Genomic DNA, 23606 nt, shown 5'->3' on the forward strand with positions numbered 1-23606 from the left:
GCTGCCAGCTGATTGTGCCGTGCTGTGTTTGTGTTTTATGGGGAAATGTTCATGTGTGGCTGCTGTGTTTGATATTAAATCTGAGATGAACTTCAGGAGGTTTCATGCTTTTTATTAAAAATGATTTTGGCTAGGGGCTGTGTTATCCTGTTCGTAAATCAGGTGTTCTCTAAGATTTAATAATTTAGAATTCTCATGAGGTTTTGGTGGAATAAACATTTCGTTTTTCTCTGTTAAAGCTGCCTCTTAACTTTTTTAATTTCCTTTTTCCTCTTCACTTCCATTTATTTATTCCATTTATTTCCATTCACTTCCATTCATTTCATTTCATTCCATTCATTTCATTCACTTCCATTTATTTTTTTAAAGTCTTCTTTTGGAAGGTTTGTGCAGTTCTATCTCATGGCTGTGAAAATAGTGTAAAAGAAAGTCAAAATGATAGCTTCGTTTGGTTGAAGTAATTTAAATTTGGTAACTTTTATAAGTCCTCCCATCCCTATTGTAAACAAGTTTCTATTTTAAAAATTTCTTAAATCCTATGTTGTATCTTCCAAAATAGTTCTCTTCTCTCCCTATTTTAATGAACCACATGTCCTAGAAATAAAAGATTGATTAGGAAAAAAAAAAAAAAAGAAGAAGCAGCCAAGGAAGCTGGGAACTCTTTCCATATGTGGTTACAAGCTAAATGAAAAGCAGAGGTATCTTTGAGGGTAATAAGGAGTCCTGTCAATTCCTCTCAAAAATGTTTGCATTATAGATTTAAAGGAAACACTTTGAGGGCACTTTACAATGCTCAGTGAATGGCCTTAAATTTTTTGTAAAATTAGGTGAGTATGAATAGATGGAGATTACAAGTGATAATAGTACTACAGATGTCCTCCTAAAATTCAGATGATTTGTAAAAGTGTGTTTACAATAAAGTTTTCATAAAAGCTGAGGCATAAAATATAGTGACCTGCAAAGACATTTCATGAGAGTCTGTGATAAAATGGTCTTATAAGGTGGCCTTCCAGAGTTCTGACCTGATCTACAGGTATCATTTTAGAATCTGGGAGAATGGACAAACCACTTTTCCTTTAAGTGGTCTTTAGTAATGATCAATATTTTCAGCCAGGGTGACAGTTTGAAGTTGCAATGATAGAAGGTGTTTTGATGTGCTGGTATTCCTGGCTGAGGATAGAATCATAATCTCCAGAGCCCAGGAAAAGGGATTGTAAAGTCAGCGGCATCCTATTCCTTCCTCCAAACAACAGAACAAGGTAATGGCAGGCATTTCTTTAGAATGCTCTGGTACATGAGCAAGTGCTCCATTGAGTTTTTAAAATATTCTGTTGAACAATCTTTACGGATTAGCTTTATTTGCTAAAGTGTTTGAATAATAAACTTTCAGGTAAAATAGACTTTAGACTCTATTCACTCAATACCCTTAAAAAAAAAAAAGTAAAGATTTACTTACTTATTCGAGAGAGAAAGAGAGAGCACACACATGTGCAAGTTTGTGTGTTCATGAGTCAAGGGAGGGCAGAGGGAGAGAATCTCAAACAGACTCCCTGCTGAGCATGGAGCCTGACTTGGAGCTCAGTCTCAGGGCCCATGAGGTCATGACCTGAACCAAAACCAAGAGTCTGAGGCTCAGATGACCGAGCCACTCAGGTGCCCCAATTCAATACTCTTTTTAGCTGATATGGAAGTTTAAACCTAGAGAGATCCAGGTATCTCCTTGAGTCCCTACAAGTGATCGGAATGTGATTAGACCTAGCCTTCGGATTGGGGTCCAGAAAATTTTTCAAAACTCTATGAGCTGAAGGCAAAATCAAAGGCAAAACTCCAGAGAAAATATGTTGTGAAAAGGTAATTTACAACTGGGATGATATATATATATATACACACACACATATATATATATACACACACATATATACACGTATATATACATATATATATACATATATATACGTGTATATATGTGTGTGTGTATATATATATGTGTGTGTGTATATATATATATATAGATAGAGAGAGACAGGTATATATATTGGTTGTAGGATTTGGGGAAATGGGGCTGAAAATATAAAGGAAAGGGGGGATTATGAGGTGGGCAAATGTTAGGACTGCTTCTATTTTCCTAGTCCCTCAGCCACTACACAATATAGTTGATTTAAGAAAACTATTCCTAGAGAGAGGTTTGCCTAAGAATCCTTGTAGTCTAAAAAAGGACATTAGTAAATATAAACTACAACACAAAAGCTTATTGTTCAGAGGGTTTAACTTCTGAGCCGAAAGATAAAAGATTACAAAATTTCCATTTCTGCTGCGAGTAGGAATCTCGGTGAACTGACAGCCTGCAGAGAGGAGAGGGATGGCTTGCAGGAAATTCTGCCATTCTCTGGGCCTTTGTGACCTTTTCGGGGAGCTGTGAACTATTCCAATCAGGAGTCTTCGTCATCACTTTCTTGACAATGACCTCTCTCAACTGGCAGGGTACTTGGCCCATCAACTCTATGTCTTCTCATTGTTGCCTTTCTCTACTGCTTCATCAGCCTGCTGTGTCATGTTCTCATGTGGATTTACCACTGACTGAAGCCGGGCCATAGTTCTTGGCTCATCTATCAACCTTGTACCCTTCCTACTAAGAATGACCCTATGAGTAAGGAGTATAAATAGGAACTTGTTACAGTAACAGACATTATTTTCAACTTCATAAGGTCAAATATATACATACATACCTGTATAATCATTCATATATAGCTACTTTATGGAAATAATCCATATATTTTCAAAAGTGTACTTTAGGAAGCCAGTATTGGGTCCAAAAAAGAATCTGAAGACATAATTCAACTTGTAGAATATAGAACAGTGATCTTAAAACTATTCGAAATCCTCAGTTGTGTGGCAGAATATCAACACATAAAACAAATAAGAGGGGATGGATGTGGTTGGAGTGAGTGAGAACAGGGTGGTCTGTAATCTTTCCAGGTGTCCCGTTTCTGTTCCGATTCCCAGAGCACCCAACTGGAAAGTCACTTATCTATATGACCACCTGATACCGATGGGAACTTATTACTAAGGATTAGTTAGATTGGTCATTGTTGGTCGGAAATGTCGAAGGCAATTTTTGGTGGTAGGAGCAGTAGTTTACTCGTCATGGCTGAATGTCTCCATGTTTATCTGTTCCATTTCTTATCACGTGGCTGATCAGAAATGCGCCTGGACCTGATTTATGCATGTAGAGTAGGAGAAATGTTGTCTGTTCCTTCCAAGATAGTGCTTCTGGCCTGAGGGAATTTTGATTCTAATTCTCATTTGCTATGCCAAAGTGGGTATATTTATTTATGTGGCCTTTTCCTGGCATAAAAGTATATTTATTTAACATTGCATTGTGTTATTGTATGTCCTTGGTCAAAACAAGAAGCGGTTGTGCTTTGATCTTTGTTGGATTGGTGGCAATTGTTTTAAGTGCAGGAGATTTTATATTTTAAAGTGGCAAACAAGGCAATCTATCTTTGCTCTGTTTCTGGGAAGTTTGAATAATGACTAATTTTTACTATTCTCAGATATGAATGTTTTCATTTGGCTTTTGTAATTTGGGACATTGTTTGAAGAATTTTATATCAGATACTGATCCCTTATAAAACAATGTAATATAGGAGACAATTTAATGAGGACCCATTTCAACTCTTATACAAAAGAATTAATTAAAATCTTGATATAATGAGGACTTCCATTCTTTTATTAGTTAGGATAATGCCGACTTCAACAGTAGACACACTGCGAGTTTTTAATGGCTTTAAACAATCAAAAATTTAATTTTTATATCATGTAACAGTCCAATGTTGGTGTCTCTGGCTAACTGATGGGCCTTCATCCACATGTTATTTCTGTGACCTAGATTCCTCTCATTGTGTGGCTTTGCCTCTCTATAGATCCTTTGCGATTAGTGGTCAGTTAGGCAAAGTGCATGACGAGGTGGCCCACTTCTTATACAGCTGGACCTTTAACTGCCACATCAATTGACATCAAGGTTAAGGCACCCTCTCACCTAAATACAAGAGCATCTGGCAAATGTGGCCTATGTGGGTAGCTCTTCTCAAGAACAGTTTGAACTGTGGAAGTACACAATGGTGTGGTAGGTAGTTGACGTTTCAGCCATACATCTGAATTTCAGGGACTCTGTTACAAAGAATGGTTCATTTAGATGTTGCGTTATTGTAGTGTACATCAGTTCAAATCCTGAGGAAAATAATGAAATTTTAAAAGGCATATGGTAAAAACAGTTTTACAAACATAAGAATTGAATGAACATTGGTGTGAAATGTAATTTCTTGTTATTAAAAGATTTTATCCTTTCAATTATTTAATTGCTAACATTGTATTGGAAACCAATCATGTTTCTATACGTTCAAACTTGCCTTCTAATATCTTTATCGTTACCCATGGTAAACATGAATAATTGTAATGTATCTGAAAGACATACTCGAAGTCTCTGGAAAATGAGAAAAAGTGTTACATGTTACTTTTTCTGAATGAAATTCAAGCAAATGAAAATTCACTCTCAAACTTAATTTTATTTAGTGATGAATTTAAATAGGATAAAAATTTAAGTGTTTTTAGGGATTGATGGTTATACTAATGCTTCTAATTGCTTCTCACCCTATGTTTCTGAATTGTAAGTTTCCATTTTAGTTCTTTGTTCTTGGTGTTGCTGTACCTACTTCCCTCCTTACATTTTCCCACAAGCCTCCTTCAGCCCTGCAATCTTTTAATCTGTGTCTGTTCATTTCTTACATCTCTCTACAGGTCTCTCTGTCTTCTCTTTCTGTTTATGGACTTCTTCATCTGTGGACAATGGAGAATGGTGAGATTTAGATTAAACATCAGTGGTATTGAAATTTAACATGTTTCAATGAAAACATCCATAGCCTTGCTGTGATCCTGTAAGGAGCAGAGGGCAGGTGTTTAATGCCTGAAATCAGTGGGATGACTGTGTATCTTTATGTGACAATCTGCTTGTCATATCTCTGCATTCATCCTTGGCCCAGAAATTGTCCTTAAGTTAGATGTTTCCTCTGCTACATTTTTTTTTCTTTCAGTGACAACCCACACATTTCCCTCAACTACTTGTTATGTCTCCTTAAGTGCATTTCTTTTATGTTACTAACAGCCCAATTCCCACTCACCATGGATAACTAGAGATATAGTGATAGCATTAAATGACAATGAGGCAAAATCACTGAAAACACACAAAGGAATTTGTGATTCCAGCCATCTGTAATCTAATTGTTTCAATTCTGGAAAGCTATCAAAAACACTTATTTGTAATTCAATCCCTGCTAGAAATGTCAGAAATCACATAGCCGGGGACCCCTGGGTGGCTCAGTTGGTTAAGCATCTGCCCTCCGCTCAGGTCATGATGGAATCCTGCATCGGGATCCCTATTTAGAGGGGAGACTGCTTCTCCCTCCCCCACTTTCTCTGCTTGTGTTCCCTTTCTTGCTGTGTCTCTGTCAAATAAATAAATAAAACCTAAAAAGAAGAAAAAAGAAAAAAGAAAGAAATCACATGGCCAGATAGGATGATTCTGTGCCCAGAGCTCTCTGGGGGATTTGGTATGAGCAAGAGTCAGGGAAAATATACAAAAATGTATGGGGGAAAAATCATGTGAATGAAAAATATGGATTGATTTTCTTTAAGATACACTATTACTTATCTTTTTGTCTATAATGCATGACTGAAGTTTGAGGAGTGAGATAAAATTAATACCAGTGTATAAACAGAGTGATTCAGCAAAAATTAATTAATTGATTGTTGGATACAAAAGAGAAATAAAAGAGGTGCTTGAGTCATTTCTGTGTCAGAGCTATAGAAAAGCTTTCAAGGTCTTTATAGTGTAATTATAAAGAAAATGTGAAACAAGTATGATTCTAAAAAACTTGGAATCAAGAGGTACTTAATATAATTTTAAAATACTTTGTGTTGAGATGAATCACACTTACATTTCAATTTTATATGAATAAATAGTACCTAGTTTATTAATAGAAATGAAAAATATTTTGAAAGTTGTCTTACTTTTCTTTTTGCCTCTCACATATTAAGTTTACCATTTTCTTACACTTCTGAATCCTCCTTCCCCTGATCCTTTCTCCTGAATGTCACATACATGTGTTAAAATATTAATGATTTTTAAATAGAAAGTGTGAAGCATCAGTCACTTCCCTTAGAAGATTCTTGAACGTAAAAGAACAGGCTTTAACAGAACTGACTGTCCTCACACCCAGTCCGCTGTCTCAAAGACAACTTTAGATGCCCCAGGATGAGTGAGTTCTGTGGTCCCCATTGTATGTATGCAACACTGGGGAGTGTGTGGAACTTATTTTCGTTCACACCAATCTTAGAAAATTTTGATCAAGTTATAAAACAATGTTAGGAATATTCTAAATTCAAGTGATGACTAGATGACTCATATGGTTTGAAAATCAGAAATCCCTGAAACCTTCAGATGTCCTCAAATCTCTTCTGGAGAATCAAGCTAGCTTGTGACTCATTCTGTGTTTGCAGCAAGGAGTCCTTCTAGCCAATATAAAGCATTGGAGACAATGGTCATTTCTGATGCTCTATTGTATAGTTGCAAAGTATATTAAGAAATGCATCCCATGCTGCATTACTTGTAAGTTTACTTGCACTGGCTATTCCATGCATGGAGAAATACACTTGGCATAAAATGTGTCACATTTTTACATTCAGCCATCAGGTATTTATATTACTTATACAAAATAAAACACGTTTGTCAGCTCATGAGAATCCTAGGGACCTTGTCCACAGAGTTAAAGCAGGCACAAAGCAGCCATGATGTCATGGCAGGAGATACAGTGAATGTGGAACTTAGAGCGGGAAGAACAGGCTCACCTTTCAGCCCTCCCACTTAACTGTTTTTATGACCTTGGCCACATCATTTAACTTTCAGAGTCTTGGTTCCCTTATTTGAAAATGGGGTGAACAGCTTCAGCAACCTCTTGTTTCATTCAGTTGATGTGAATTTTGTTTGTTATTCGTTCATACTCTCTCTCATTCCACAAAGGATTTGGAATGGCATGTGTATATTTGAAGATAAAGTGTATTTGTCAGTGCTTTGTAGATTATACAAATATAAGCTACCAGCCATTACTTTTGGGACCATTTGGATTCCTGGGAAGGTCTATTCCTTAGAATGAAATGCTTTTAAGCAGATGTTGCAGAGACCTCCATTTAATAATTTCAAAGAAAACAAATATTTATCCACGTGTGACATAGACGGGTTATGGGTACCAATTTAAAGTAAGCCCACAGGAAAAGAGGACTATCCAAGACCTTTTGATTGAAACTAAGTGCAGCTAATAATGTGATTGGATTCCCACATACTTAATGGCCTTTAATTGAAAAGACTTTGTATAATGACTAGAGGTCTTAAGGATTAAGTAACTCCTTTTAATACATATGTATTTTGTTAATATAACAAATGTGCACAAACATTCAAAAAAGAGTGGAATTCATAGGTATAGGTCATTTTTATTCTGCTTAAAGACAGTGCTTTTGTTGCACTTAGAATTGGAGGATACCTCACAATAACACAGAGGCTTTGAAATATCAGTGGTCTACTAGTCCCTTTAATTCATTTTATTATCCTGTGCCATTTGCCTTAATCTTGAGTTACTAACCGTGCTTATCTGCCCTCTGCATCTAAAGCCTCCAGAAAGATTGCTCTGGCATGGCCTAATAGCTTTTATCAGCTCATCCAGTGGCTCTTAAGCTTTGATGCTTGAAACCCAGGAGTTAACCACATGGTGCCAAGCCCTTCTGAACACGTCAACTGCTTTCCTTGGTGATTGCTGTTTATGCCAAGGCAGCCACAAACTCTTCTCCTCCTTCCCTTTGTCGGAGTGAAATGGGACCTGGGGACAGAAGATAGTGGCTCTTTTGCCACACCCCTTCCAATTCTCATGGCTTAATTTACTTAGAGAGGAATTCCTGGGCAAGTTATAAGTTGCAACAAGGTTGGACCCTTTCTCAATTTTGTCTTGTATTTTAAGCTTCTTTGATTTTTTTTCCTCTGGTATCTGTATAGTATATCTGGCTGATGATGAAATTGTTAATAACCTGTACATTTCAGCTTCTCTGACAAACATACCTGCTCTTCCTCCTTTCCTGCAAAAACTGTCCAGGGAAATTTACTAAGTGAGCTTCTGTTGTCTTTTAAATCTAAACAAAACAAAACAAAACCTTTTCTAAAAATTGAAACTTTTGAAAACATTCACTTGACATTACAGTTCGTGTCATGCAGAAAAATGATAAAAATCATGAAATAACTCTTTTTCTCCTTTCTGGTAAATAAAACTGCATTTTCAGTGACTACATGAGAAATACAGTCTTGCTAGGAGATTTGCAGTACGCATATTCAACAGTTATGATTTCTCTGAAAATTAAGAGTGGAGAGATTGAGGATCCACACACATGAGAGGGACAGAAAGAGAGAGAGTACGCTTTCATGGTTAAAATGCTGTGACTTCCGCGAGGATGATCGGCTGACTTCTGGGTTCCGGTTTACCAGTTGTATATCCTTAAACAGCTATTTAGACTTTCTAAGACTTCATTTCCTCACATATTAAGATGGCGATGATGCTCCTAACTCACAGCATTTTCCAAAGATTAAATGAGGCAAATATGGAAAGTACGTAATAAAATATCCGGCACATAACGGCCACCAAGTAAACGGCAGCAGCTATTTGCTATAGTTTTTGTCATTGACAAACGGAGAAAAAAAAGTTGGATTTTTTTTTAGGATTCCTTCTGCTAAAATCAATTTAGAAAACTTCCCTCAGATGTACCATAATCTTGAAGCAGGAAGTGGGGAGGTTTCCTTGGAAGAGCTGAGCGGAGGCTAGAGTTTGCTGGGAGGGCCACAGCCCACGTTTCAGACTGACTTGTCCCTGCTAATTTGCAGCACCTTACGATGTCACAGCACTACCTGTCCTGGACAGGTTAGTTGCTTCACTGCACTTAACAATGTCACCTCAGTTTTTATTAACAGAAACTTTACACTTCTTAATCCCGAATCCTTGCAAGGAATAGAGACTCTCTCTCTCCCCCTCTCCCTCTCTGCTTCTCTCCTCCAGAGAAGGAGCTTAACACACCATTTGGGATGTTATAAAAACAGAAAAGATTCAAGTTTAAAATAATACTGTGAGTGGTTGAAAAACTGCACATATACCTTCATGTTTGCCTTCTTAGCCCTTTGCATTTACATCTCGTCTTTCTCTCAGAGAAACAGAATTCATCTTTAATATGCCTTACGCCACTCACTCCTTTGTATTTAATTGGCCCAGTGATTTCCTCTCCTTAAATTTAGCATTTATCAATCACAACTAGCAATGCATGTTATGGTGTTAACAGAAAATTCCACAGGACCCTCTTCACACTGGGGAAGGGGAACATCTGCTACTTTTATATTAGGATGCCAGGATTTAGAGGTCGATGTGTTTCCCCATCAAGGCTTAAGGCTTTGGGGATCAGGGGAAGTGTCGGCTCCAAGCAGCATAATGAATGGCAGTTGCTGACTGGCTAGGTTTGCCCGTTCTCAACAGGGGATAGTGCTGTTCAGCATAATGAGCTGGGACTTCGTGTCCTAAACATACCCAGCTTGGGGAGTGAGGCAGGCTGTGCCTCTTCCCCCCCCCCCGCCTCCCAGTTCTGAACTGTATTTTCATCTTGGAAGAAATGATATTGAGGTCTTCATTAGTGGCACCCAGCAGGGTTAAGGCTCCATGAGGGCTGATAAGCTGTATGGCTAAAAAACCCATCAGCCTTTGTGCAGGGAGCTGAAGGTTTAAGTTGCTTGAACTGGAAAGAGTCTGAAGAGGTGATTATGTTAAGCAAGTAATGTGTATCGGTAACATGGAATCAAATTATTAGGGTCAGTAACTCCTGGCTTTCTCGGTGCATTAAATGAAGACATAACATTGCATTTGTGCCCGGTACTTGTGGCTGCCACAGAGTGTCAGCACGGTCCGGTCATATGTACTTCACAGCATGTCACCTCTAATTTCATGGGATTATCTGCACTGTTGCTTTAATAGATACTCATGATCTTGAGCTTCCTTTGAACTCACAGCAGGGCAGTGCAAAGTCATTATTGCGAGTCCTTCTGTGCTTTTTGTGTTATATATAAAATTATCATTACTATCATTTGGAATGATAGATACATCTTGTTCTCATACATTCAGAAATGTACAACTTACTTGCTGATAAGGAAGTTACTGAAGGGGAAAAGCTGAATGTGAAAGACTTTCCTGGGGTCTAGGATTAGAAAGGTGTCAAGGCAGTAAATTAGTATTCGAAAGGTATATGGGCCCATGGTTCTCAAAGTTTGGGTCCCTGGCCAGCAGCAGCTCAACTGCAGAGGAACTTGTTAGAAATGCAAATCCCACTGAGTCAGAAACTCTGAGATGGGATCAGCAAACTGTGTTTCAACAAGCCCTCTAGGTGATGCATGATCAAGTGTGAGAAACACTATAGCATTTATGGAGCACAAGAATGGGACGGACCCATGTGTTATGGGGGTAGAGCAGCAGACAAGACAAATGAAGTATCTGGTCCCATGACCTTATTAAATTACAAAGGACTCTGTAGTACTTCACCCTGATAAAATATGCATACCCAACAGAGCCTGTAATTATCATAATACTATTTTATTCTTTATTTGAATTAGCCTGTTATCGGATCATCTTTGCTGTCAGAGAATGACTAACAAAAGATGACTAATGAACAATTCCTTTGTGCATTTCAGAAACATCCCCCTTGCCATATGTATATCCATGGCCATCGTCACCATTGGCTATGTGCTAACAAATGTGGCCTACTTTACGACCATTAGTGCTGAGGAGCTGTTGCTTTCAAATGCAGTGGCGGTGGTAAGTCCAAGTTGGAAAAATGCCCATTTGAATTTAGGCTAATGAGTTGATGCAATTTCATAGTAGTTCCCTCCAGCAGCAAGTGTTTTGAAATTCAGTAATCTTTTCTTGACCTGAATAATCATGAGCATTTAAAACATTTAGGGCACACCTTGGCATACTTCATTTGACTGGTACAGCCCAAATCCTATATGATTTCTCTGCATTGTTCATTTCGTGTAAAACGTTTCCCCATATTCATGCTTGAAAACACATTTTTATGTGTGCATGTTGAATGGAAGATAGTGTTCTTCCAACATGACTTTCAGGATAGGTGGGCAGTTGGGCAGTTCCTGACTTTAAATGAAGGTATTTTTTGGTATGTAAATTGTAATTTATTCTGTACCCTTTCCTGTTTGTAAACTTTTCAAATGCTAACTTAAAGTCTTTTTTTCCCAAAGTACCACTTAAGGATTTCCAAGGGATGACCATATATATTTGTTTGTTCTAGTATATTTTTTGAATACCAGTAATGGGATATTACTAATTTTTGGAATTATTGAGTTATTCAAAGTTAAACAGATGTCATTGCTATAGCACTTATCAGAATATTAAGGATACTAATGTGCAATTTAGCTCTGTAAGAAGTGGATACTCATAATTTTACAGCATTTTCCAAAATTTATTTGACTTCAGGACTGTCTTTGCTTTCAAAGTTCATGTTATTGGACTGTTATTCTGTGACACATACTTTTTTTTTTTTTTTGTATAAAAACTTAGCTGGTAAGGGGGCATTTATTCATGACCTCATAACAATGAAGGGTGAAAAAATAACTTCCCATCACTAGATGTCATTTCTTTTTAAAATAGTCACTATTACCTCATATTGGCAATACCCATGGGGAACAAATTATCTCATTTCATGTGAACCTATGTACGTGTCCACTGTATTAAAAAAAGAATTTGCCACTGCTATAATTCCTATCAGAAACCCAGTGTCCAGAGCTTGCTGATGTCAGGTCAGTCATCTCAGCTTAGTAGACAAAGGGCAGCATTTACTCTGTGAGCGTAATGTGGTTCATTAATTACACAGCACCAGCTGCTTCAAGGACAACTCAAAGAATCCCATGTAGTTTGTGTGTGTATGTTTTTTTTTTTTAAATACATCCTTTATGGAAATTTGCAGTGTTGCCTATGCCGTGACATAAAAGGAAATTCCAGAAGTTCTGTTGTTTATCTTTTGTATTTTCTGTGGCTTGATTTTCCCAGACTTGTATTTGTATTCTAGCCTTTTTATAGGAAGCCACAGAAGGAACTGGCAAGTACCTGAGAGGGAGGAAGGGACTCAATAAACAGACATTCAGCTACTGTGATTATTTGGAGCAAAAGATTTTCAGAACTGCTCATGTATGCAGTATAAATGATTGAGTCATCAGTCATGTCTCACTGGTACTTCTGTGTCATAACAGGAGGGCTGGTGTAAGAAACAAGTATCTGTGATACTTCTCAGTGGACATTTGTATTTCACTATCAAAATGTGGCTTTCCAGGCTACAGAGAAGGCATTTTGCTTTCTGTTTCTAATAGGAAAACCTCTGAACTGAGCTTTTTCTACTTACCAGAATCAGAGAATGTGGATACCACAGTTGATAAAGATTCAATAAATGGATCGTTGCTTTTTGAAAGTGGAGAGAAGGTGCTTGTTTAGACCTTTGCCCATAGTTTTGCAAGAAGCAATGCCATGGTACTTGCTTTTGATTATTGTCTAAGAAGTTAGTCTGACCCTAACCAAAAAGAAGAATTATAAAACATACACATATCAGCAGGCTAAAAGAAAGTCATAGAGCGAGTTTGGCCTAAATTGCTTCATTTTATTCCACTTTCTGGCAGAGCATTAATTTGCTTCGTTCTGTCTTTCACTAGACCTTTTCCGAGCGGCTACTGGGAAATTTCTCATTAGCAGTTCCGATCTTTGTTGCCCTTTCCTGCTTTGGCTCCATGAATGGTGGTGTGTTTGCTGTCTCCAGGTGAGTGAGTTCAAGCATTTCCAGAAATGCATTTCTGTTTTTGAGATTGGATGTGATAAGGGTAGGTTTAAAAAGAAAAGAAATAGTGCCTCCAAACCTGTTGTTTTTAAAGAGACATGTAAGATCGAAGCCTTGGTCCAAGTAGCAACAGCACGTCCCATTCTGCCCATTAGAGGGCACTGCTTGTCTACTCATAGCCCATGCAGAAGCCAGGCATGGAGCTTTTCTTTTTCTTTTTTCTTTCTTTCCTTTTTTTTTTTTTTTAACAGTATGTCTACAGAGTCTAACAACAGCATTTTATTTCTGGTGATAAAATCTTTCGTTTCACTAAAGGTGACAAGAAAAAAAGTAGAGTAAGAGATACCAGAAATCACCACCCCATCATCCGTATACCTTTTGTTTTGATGCCAAATTCCCTTTTATTTTAACATAAGATTAAGATCCAATCAGAAAAATGTAAATGGTGTGTGTACATGGGCATGTCTGTGTGTGTACGTGTGTGTGTATGTGTGCATGTGTTTGTATATTGGGCTGGATTGGATTGATAGCGCACATACAATCCTGGGAATCCAGAGCTATTTATATGTAGCGAGAGCCATGCTGAGTCGGATGTTGCTATTGTTTCTCCTCAAAGAATAAGCGAATACGTTGGCAGATTTTATACAATTTGAAGACCGATTTCTCTTGATGATTCTCTGCCTTACCTGAACAGTGAAACGGAAGTAATCACCTCAGAAATGCCAAACCATTTGGTATCGAATTAGATGCAAGTTTTCTCATAGATTTCTGGATTTTTCCCTTTGAAATGATCAATTATACAGTCAATTCCACCCACATTTTTCTCCCATCAGGTTATTCTATGTTGCGTCTCGAGAGGGTCACCTTCCAGAAATCCTCTCCATGATTCATGTCCGCAAGCACACTCCTCTGCCAGCTGTTATTGTTTTGGTAATGCATATTAAAAAGTATACCTAGATATAAGCTTGAATAACAGGTTAGCAAGGAGGATTTCAAAGCAGATGTTAAATAGTGCTTTACTTTCTCATTCATTGATGAACTGGCTCTGTGTGTACCTTGGTGGAGTTTGGGTCGCAGGATATTTTCCATCGCTTCCCTTTATTCAGTATTTCCGATGCATATTTGATGCTATGGGGCAATAACCACACCACTTTTTTTTTTCGCCTTTGTCGAAATTTGCGAGGTCTAAGGGAAGTGATTACCTAGGCTCCTGTCAGTGACCCAGAGCCGCTCAGGAAACGATATAGAGCAACAAGTCCCAATTCTGTGTATTGAAAGTGGAGCTAAAAGCCACAGTATAGGAGCTAAAAGCCTAGATGTACAATACAGTATCATAGGCCCCTTATAAGGAAATGCATGCAAAATTGACAGAAAAAATTGCTTGAAGTCCTAGACAGTGCAGGAATTCCATGATTAAAAGTGAGGTATTTGAGACCAACTCTTAAAGGGAAGAAATAAAAGCACCCAAACTGAAATTTGTAGAATTGTAAAAGATTGTAGAGTTTTAGAATTCTTAAAGCAAAGTCTTTGTGAAGCGTGGGATGCAAAAAAACTGCGTAGGGTATAAAAATCCGATCTAATACCCATTGGCAATATTATATTCATTTTCACCTGCTATTTTTGTAACATTTTTGTCAAATGGACTCTGCTGTCAGGAACACCATAGACTACATTGGACATTTTGTTTCATGCATTTAATCTGTTTCAGAATGTTTCCTTGAAATCTCTTTGTAAAGTCTGCGGACTCTGCATGGAATCTGGAAGTTAACATCACTTGTGGGAACAGAATGTATTGTTCGGCGGAGAGAGCTTTCATTTTAAGCCTCTCCCATCAGTTGTGCTGTCCTTGGCATGTGCAGCTGCAGAAACTTGTTATGCTGATCTTTGAGCTCCATTCTTTTCTGCGGTCTTGAGGGTCACACATGGCCAGCACATGGGGAGAGTAAATGTGGAGGAAGGAAAGGTCACTATTTTGCATTCAGGGGATGACAGAGTCACCTCGAAGTGGCTGTGCTTCATGCGTGTGCGTAGTCAAGGCCTTGTCAGTAACCATTTACAGAGGGCTCGGCGAATTTTCTAATTGGGTACACTTTTGATTCTTTGTATTGGCTATTTGCTAATCATCTCAATCTCTGGGCCTTTAAATTTAAGTCATGGAATATCCTGTGTTTCACTCTTTGAAAACATGTTCTCTTCTCTCAAATGAAAAAACAACTAAGAACTAAACATCCATGTGACATTCCATCTGATTAAGTGGTAATGATGATGACCTTCTCATGCCGTCACTGGTGCGTAATGGGGTATAAGAGCAGAGTATAGATAGGAAGTCAGTTGAATATAGGTTTTAATCACTGTGGTAGTTTATCAGTATAAATATCATATGAAAAAGATGATCATAATGTATAGTGATTTGATTGTTTTATCAGCTGTGCTCTCTTTTAACTCACCCAGCCTGGTCTCTCTCCCCCTTGCTTCCCCCTAGCACCCTTTGACGATGATAATGCTCTTCTCTGGGGACCTCTACAGTCTTCTGAATTTCCTCAGTTTTGCCAGGTGGCTTTTTATTGGGCTGGCGGTTGCTGGGCTGATTTATCTTCGATACAAACGTCCAGATATGCATCGTCCTTTCAAGGTAACCTCAGTAATCTTGATGGGTTTACATAAATCTTTCTTCTAATATCTAGTCCTCCCTTTGTCATAACTTGATGATGAGGAGCTTGGGAGGGGGGCAGCATCCTCTGGAACAAAATGTTTAACTCTTGCAGGTAGTGCCTTCATGTTGAATTTATTTGAGCTTGGAAAAATAATTCATCCTGGCGTTTATGTGACAGACTCAACTCTGTATGTCACATCTCTGAAAAGGGGTAGATACACAGGGTATTTGTTATGTTGCTTTTTCTTGGATGTGTCTAACAAAGACCTGATGTGTTCAAAGTGTGGGATACTTGTATCTTTATGCTGAGTAATTGTGGGTAGCCATGCTGAGAAAGAGGGAGGCAGACCTGTGTGGAATTGCCACTAACTGAAACTCTAAAAAGAATGCTGCTTTACAAAATGGGCGTTTTAAGTATTCTTAAATGTTATGACTTGGGACATGGCTCTTTTTTTACATTATATATTCTAGAAGGAATATATAAAGGAATAAAAGTGTAACTACATAGGAAAGTGAAGGTGTATGAATGTACCACTTAATAGAATACCCTTTACTATAACTAAGCATTTCCTTTTGGGAGAGCTGACGAATGTATTTCTCATCTCCTTTAGCCGTAAACGTTCATGGATTGATTTGACCTCACTGTTTATTTGCTTTTAAGAAATAACACAGATAATGTTGTCAGTCATGTTGTCAGAATTTGTTTCTAATTACATCCATTGTCTAATGTGAGCAACATCTTTACTAGCGGTTGAATAGGAGTTGGTCTGTTTTATTCCTGTCAGTTCTTATTGTGAATGTCCAACAGAAAATCAATATGCACTGTAAGGCTTTAACATGTACCAAGCGGCCCGTGCTCTTGACTCTACATTAAAGCAGAGTCTAATCATAATTATCAAAGAGCCAACCTGTTAAAATAAAAAACATAAATCATAATTGTACTTCTCTAGTCAAACCTTTTAAACAAAACATCTCTAATGAGACACACTTGTTTATCCTCGGGTTTTATTCTATTTAAAGATTTTAAAAAAAATTAAGGGAGTGTGTTTGCTACATTCTCCATGCCTATCAAAAGCTGTTGCTGTTAAGGTAAGCTGGGACGGTGCCTGTTACCTGCTCATGTGACCAGTGGGGATCATCTGATCCTTGGACTGATGTCCTTCTCTTGAATCCATCTTCTGGATTCTTGGATCCGTCTCTGGAACTGTTTCAAGTGATATTTTTCCCCCTATGCTGTGTTCCAGGTGCCGCTGTTCATCCCAGCTTTGTTTTCCTTCACGTGTCTCTTCATGGTTGCCCTTTCTCTGTATTCGGACCCATTTAGTACAGGAATTGGCTTCATCATTACTCTGACTGGGGTTCCTGCATACTATCTCTTTATCATATGGGACAAGAAACCCAAGTGGTTTAGAAGAATGTCAGGTAAGACTTTTATACAGTTTCAGGACCTCTTGAGAGACCATGTTGTAGAAAACCCATCTGTGTGTACATCCCCTCCCCTCCTTAAAGTTTAAAAATATAAGTAAGGCAATTGCTAGTTCAAATACATTATTGCATTTTAATTAGAACTAGGAGACGGAAAGTGGGAAAGATGTTTAGGGTACAGCCACTCAATCCTTTCAGGATATTTAGTTTGAGCTGCTCTGATCACGTCTGAAGAGAACAGCTTTTTTAGATAGAATTTTATCAGCAGTTCTATCATGACCTAATTGCTTTCCTAAATCCCTTACTAACCTATTTATTTTTTGTTTTGGGTTGAACTCAGTTTATTGATTCTATATCATAACATGCTATTTGCTGAGTGATTATGAGGCTTGGTAGGGAGTGAGACAGAGACCTATAGGGATCCTAAATATTAGGGTTATGACACAACCTATTTAATAGGCACGTGAATCACAGCAAAGTCATAAGAACAGCAAGAACGATGAAGAGAAGAATAACAATTCACAATTTATTGTGTGGTTTCTGTGTGTTAGCACAGAATATGACCTTATTTCTTCATTATAATAACCTTCTGAGGTAGCAAAAGTTCTCATCCCCATTTTAGAGATTTTTGAGTTATACCATGGAAGAATTCATGAGAGTTGTTCCAAGTCAGGCAGATACTAAGTAGACCAGCTAGAAGTCAAACTCGGGTAGTGTTTTATTTTATAAAAATCATGCTGGGTACAGCGAGGATGGATTAGAGAGGATCAAGACCGAAAAGACTCAGGGTTGGTAGTAATCACAGTGACCCTACACAAGGATGAAGAAGGGTCTGAACATGGACGATGTTGGCAGGGTCCAAGAGAAAGTGAAAGCTGTTAAAGAAGAAAAACCCAAAGGGCTTGGTGACCAGGTAAGTTGGGGAAAGAGGAAATACAGGATATGAGTAGGTAGAAAGGTGCCTAGGAGCAGTCTCCGTGGAAAGCCTACCTCTCTGTCAGGGGCTGTACTGAGTGAGGCCTTTCACTCACATCAGCTCGTCCCATCTTCCACAGTTCCCTGTGTGAGGTACTGTTTGTTCTTTCTATACCTGGTGGGAAACCAGGACTCAGAAAGATAAAGAATTTATTTTTAAGTGTACAGATTTTAAACCATCGAGCTAGGACTTGAGCCCACATCTGCTGGACTTCAAAGTCCATGCTCTTTCTAAAGTGGGTGCCTGGGGGACAAGAAAGAAGTAAAAAAAAAAAAAAAAAAAAATGTAGCCAGAAGAACATCTATGTTCTTGCTGGTCAGTTTGGTGAGTTTAGTGAGTTTAGAAAACAACTATTGTTCTTATCTTTCATTTTAATTTACTTCTTTAACCATAATTAATTTTTAAAAGCCCAGTATGAAGTTCAGGGAGATTTCTGATATTTCTGGTAAAACTGCTAATAAATAATGTCAGTGTTACTAAAACTAAAAAACAAAGAAAACCCTGAAATATGTATATATATCTCTTGACCCTCCAGTGTGAGACCCAAACTCATTTAGAAGTCAGCCATTTAAAATAGACTTTTGCTACTACTCTTCATTAGCTTTTAATTGGTATTTGGTATCTTTAGACCTTATGCTACTATTTATATCTGAATTTTGTTTTCTAGCCAGCAACACTGAATCCCTGAAGAGGTATTACTCTAAAAGTTGGGCTCCTTAAGGTTAACCCAGGCACACTGCTTGTCTGGCAGGGTATTTAATCTCTGTTTCCTGTTCGATCACACTAGTTATCTGTGGAATATTTTTAGTTACATTTTCTCTGTGGCAGGCAATAGATATAGAGGCTTTCCTAAAAAAAAAAAAAAAAAAAGAATCTAGTTTAACAATAACTATTCCTGAGAATTGCTGTCCTCATTACCAATGTTGGGAACAGATAGGCATTCATCATTTCGAGGTCTTTGTCTGTCTCCTATCCTGGCTAGAGACATTTGAAACCCCTGAGCGCCATGGGACAGCAGGTAAATTGATGGAGAGCTGGTAGCCCTAGAGTTGGGTGATGAGGAGGCAGAGGGTGATGAGAGAGCAGGTTCTGTGCTTTCTCCCGCTCGGTAGGCGTTGTGCTCCTCCCATTGGGAGGCCGCCAACCCTAAGCATCCTTTCCCATCACTACCATGTACCTATTTTGCACCCTTTCTTTGTCAGTGCCTACCAGCTGCCAGTTTTCATACTTGATCCTTCTTTGATGGTTTTCCATGCTTTTGTGATTTTGAAGGTTTTTGTTGCTTTTCCGTCTGTAATGATGTTCCAAACATCTCCAAGGACTCCAAATTTAGTGTAGCCGTTTGTGAAAGCAGCCGCGATGCAGTAGTCCCATAATGGTTATTTGGATCTCAGAATGCCATTAAGTCTTACCAGGGAGCATGGCAATTCTGCCTTTAAATTGTGAGCCTTGTAACCCTTTATCTTTATAGCCGCCTTGAAAGTGAGTAGCAAAAAACAACAATCCTCCATAATTTTGTTTGATTTTTCTCTTAGGCAGCATTCTTGTAGGAAAATAAAGAAAATTCATAATATTTATTGCTGCAATAGCAAGTAGTTTCCTCGCCTTTGGCCAAAACAAAACACTCATACATAGACACACGGAACAGCGGAGTCCTGCCCACCACCTTGCCTCTTTTCCCAACTGCCTCCTTGTTAGGAAAAAGCTCAGTGTGAACTTGGAGAGCTTCTGCGATTTCATATTAGATTTTTGTTGGTGTTGTTGGGTAACAGTCTCTAGAATTTCTATTATCTTTTGTTTTCACCCTGATGTATATGAATGCATTAGCCTTCTGAAATAAGAGTTGATCAAAACACATCTCACCTAAGGGGCTTTCACAAACAGTGTGAAGCAGATGAACAGCCTTCAGGAAATGGTGAAGAGCTGCTTGGTACAGATAGCCAGGCATGTTCAGAACTGAGGATCTGAGATTTTCTGAGATTTGATGAATATCTCTGGCCACAGGATGCCAGTATTGAACCACGGTTTGTTTGATAGCATTCCTAGGATGAGGAGAAAATGTGCTCTTAAGGGAATAGTCAGATACACAGAACACAGTTCTCTGCCATCTGTGACAGAGTAGTGAATTTTTCTAGGTATTTATTGAGTTTCTCACCCAAGGAAAATTGGGGCGGACACCCCACTGACATACTCACATGCATGGAGGTAGCTAGACCTGGCAAACTCTGGTGAGGGCTTGCAGTAGGTGTTTGGCTTGGCTGCCTCCCTTTATCAGCCAGACCTTGTGACAGCTGAAATGAGTGGGATGACTGGAAGTCGGTCCCTCTTGCTAAAGCAAGATATGGGGTACAGCTGTGTTTAGGCAACATCTGTGATGACAAAGAATGGTACTGGGGAGCACCAGCAAAATGGTCATAGTCCATTTCTGTAGACAATGACTTTGCGATTCCAAGGTCCTGAAAGCATATGATGCGAATGGTGTATCATGGATAACTTAGCTTATGAGAGATTCCGCACTGGAAGCTCCTGAATGCATTTGACTGGCTCTTCATGAAGTCTGCAGTGCAATATTTTAAATTAGTTAAGCTTGCCTACATCTCTTGGGGGCCTAAACCATCTTCATTGTAAAGATCAAAGGAGACCATACACGTGAAAAGGTTTGGAAGCCTTTTTTAAAAAATAGAAAAACAACATACCTACTATTATTTTCACTATGACCTGTGGGGAAGATTGGTTTTGTGCTAATACTTCACAGAGTTACTCAGTTTGGCTGTAGGTCCTGTGCTTGTACCAAGTGTGGTAGGGTAAATCCGATTTTGCAAGGTCAGTTGTTTGAGCTGATTTCAAAAACTACTTTACTACTGAAAAGTAAAGCTAAAAATACTGCAATTGCTATTTGTTCTTGTAACATGCAGTTACTGAAAACACCGAGTGAGACTCATTGGCTCAATTTTATTTAAAAGAATAGTATCATGGAGGGACTCCTGGGAAGCTCAGTCAATTAAGCATCTGCCTTCGGCTCAGGTCATGATCCCAGGGTCCTGGGATTGAGCCCTGAGTGGGCTTCCTGCTCAGTGGGAAGTCTGCTTCTCCCTCTCCCTCTGTCCCTCCCCCTGCTTGTGCTCTCTCTCTTGCTTTCTCTCTCAAGTAAATAAAAAGTAAATAAAATAGTTTAAAAAAATATATATATATATGATATATATTATGTGGTATCATGGAGTTGATTATTCCCAAAGTCAAAACGTTTATATGAGCGTGGATGCAGTTGAATAATACATGCACCACATTTCTCCTGGGCAAGCAGGAAGCTTCCACAGAGGCTTATTTGGGTCTGCTGAGTACCACTATCTGTAGATGACCTGGAAGAAAAAGCTGGTATAGTTCCAACAGCTTACTCAGGGCCAAAATCTGTCACTCTGGCCAAACCTCCATCACAATGAGAATTTTTCAAATCTTGAGATCCCAAGAGAGAACATAGGAAAGTCATAGGAGAAAATGTAATAGGACTGATTGAACATGGAAGAAGAGAAAGGGTGTGGAGAACCGGAAGACAGAGTCTTTGGTCCCATATGTGCTGCTGAATAGAAGATCTAAATTGAGCTCACAAAGGAGAATGTCACACAAGCAAAGCTTCAAGATCTCTAAGTTGCTCTCCGTTTCTCTGGAATTGATGCAGTGTTGTGACATGGGTAAGGAAGATATCTAAGAAAGCAAAGAACTGGGGGCTCAAAACACAGAAACAGGCTTTCAGAAAAGGCTTTTGTTCAGTAGATACATGCATGAATAGTCTCACACACACACACACACACACACACACACACACACACTCAAATGTCAGTCATTTTAGAGATTATTTCAGGGAGGAAGCGATGGAGAGGATATACACTTAACCCCAATGCTTTGCAGTCCAGCATTGCAGATGCCTAAAATCTCCTACTGTTTCAACCTATCAGATAGCCCTGGCTCCTTCTCGTATTACAAAATTCACATATTCCATACTATTGGTTGATACTTTTCCGCCATCTCTTTTTCTCAGATAATTTTACCACTTCCCTTTTCTGTAAGCATGGACTTTTATTACTTTTGAGCACTCCCTTGTGTTCCACCTGTATCTCAGTGTAGAGTGGGCTATAATAAATATTCAAGAAAGATTTACATGGAGTTCATCACCTGCCTGCACTGTGCTGAGCTCTTGATAATTAATGTACATTATAAAAATTAGTGTGTGGAGAAAAACAACTTTGGGGAACACTGTTATAAAGCAACAGATGAAAAATACATCTTCTTTTAGTGATGTGAAATACTGCTTGAAAGGGACCATTACAGGTGACAAGTCATGAAAGAGGAGAAACACTGCATGTCTGGATGAGAGACGATGTGGGTCTGAAACTGTTAAGAAGATAGGCTCCAGAGGTTCCAGGATCAGTAACATTTTAAGGAGATTCTGTAAGGATTGATTACAAAGATTAGAGATGAACAAGAACGAATTCTGGTAAATTAGCATCGCAGAGTTCTAGGGCTGCCAAGATAAAATGACCTTAGAAATGATCCAGCCCACTGGTTTCTATATTTTAGTGTCTAGCAGAATCACAGATTTCTGAGCCCTGCCTTCAGTTTCTGATTTAGTAGGTCTGGGATAGCACTTTGAAAAGTTGCATTTCTGATAACTCAGGCTATGCTCATATTCCTAGTCCAGAGATTACACTTCAAGAACTACTTTCTAGTTCAAGCCCCTTCTTCTTCTCTCAGTTATCTTTTTCATTGAGATATGATTTCCATTATGACATTATATAAGTTTAAGGTATATAATGTGTTGATTTGATATAGTTGTATATTGCAATATGATTACTACACTAGCATTAGTTAATACCTTTTATAATGTCATTTATTTATCATTTATTTTTTAGTGTTGAGAATGGTTCAGATTTAGTCCCTTAGCAATTTTTGTAATTTATTATATAGTATAGTCACTATGTTGTGCATTATATCTCCATACCTAAGTTTATACCCTTAAGCAACATCTCCCCAATTTCCTAACCCTCTAGTCCTTGGTAATCATCATTCTACTCTCTATTTTAACAAGTTCTTTTTTTGGATTCCATAATGTAAGTGGTATTATACAATATTTGTCTTTGTCTGAGGCATCTCACTTAGCATAATGTTGTTGCAAATGGCAGGATTTCCTTCTTTCCCATGGCTGAATATATTCCATAATCACATCTTCTTTATCCATTTGTCTGTTGATGAACACTTAGCTTGTTTCTGTATCTTGGCTATTGTGAATAATGTTGCGGTTAACCTAGGTGTGAAGATATTCCTTTGAGATATTGACTTCAACTTCTTTGCACATATAACCAGGAATAGGATTGCTGAATCATAGGTAGTTCAATGTTTACTTTTTTGAGGAACTGCCATTATGTTTTCCATAATGGTTATAGCAATTCATATTCCCACCAATAGTGTTCACATCCCCACCAATATTTGTTATTTCTTGTCTTTTTGATAAAAGCCATCCTGCCAGGTGTAATATCACATTATGGTTTTGATTTGCATTTCCCTGGTGATTACTGATGCTAAACATCTTTTCAT

The 23606-nt window shown here is 38.3% G+C and overlaps 1 protein-coding gene across 3 annotated transcripts in view; it reads left to right on the plus strand.

Moving 5' to 3' along the window:
* The window catches only part of SLC7A11 (solute carrier family 7 member 11), a 73480-nt gene that overhangs the window by 44417 nt on the left and 5457 nt on the right, over positions 1-23606 (plus strand). Inside the window, exons 7-11 of one of the 3 annotated variants that reach the window (XM_032857581.1) lie at positions 10817-10940; positions 12842-12945; positions 13797-13893; positions 15446-15595; positions 16861-17038. In XM_032857581.1, the coding sequence (XP_032713472.1) occupies positions 10817-10940; positions 12842-12945; positions 13797-13893; positions 15446-15595; positions 16861-17038 (653 nt within the window). Of the gene's footprint in view, positions 1-10816; positions 10941-12841; positions 12946-13796; positions 13894-15445; positions 15596-16860; positions 17131-23606 lie in introns of those variants that run through there. The other 2 variants (XM_032857571.1, XM_032857591.1) reach the window with 2 other exon arrangements.

The sequence above is a fragment of the Lontra canadensis genome, unplaced genomic scaffold, assembly GCF_010015895.1.
Source record: "Lontra canadensis isolate GAN:19392208 unplaced genomic scaffold, GSC_riverotter_1.0 scaffold1, whole genome shotgun sequence".
Lineage (NCBI taxonomy): Eukaryota > Metazoa > Chordata > Mammalia > Carnivora > Mustelidae > Lontra > Lontra canadensis.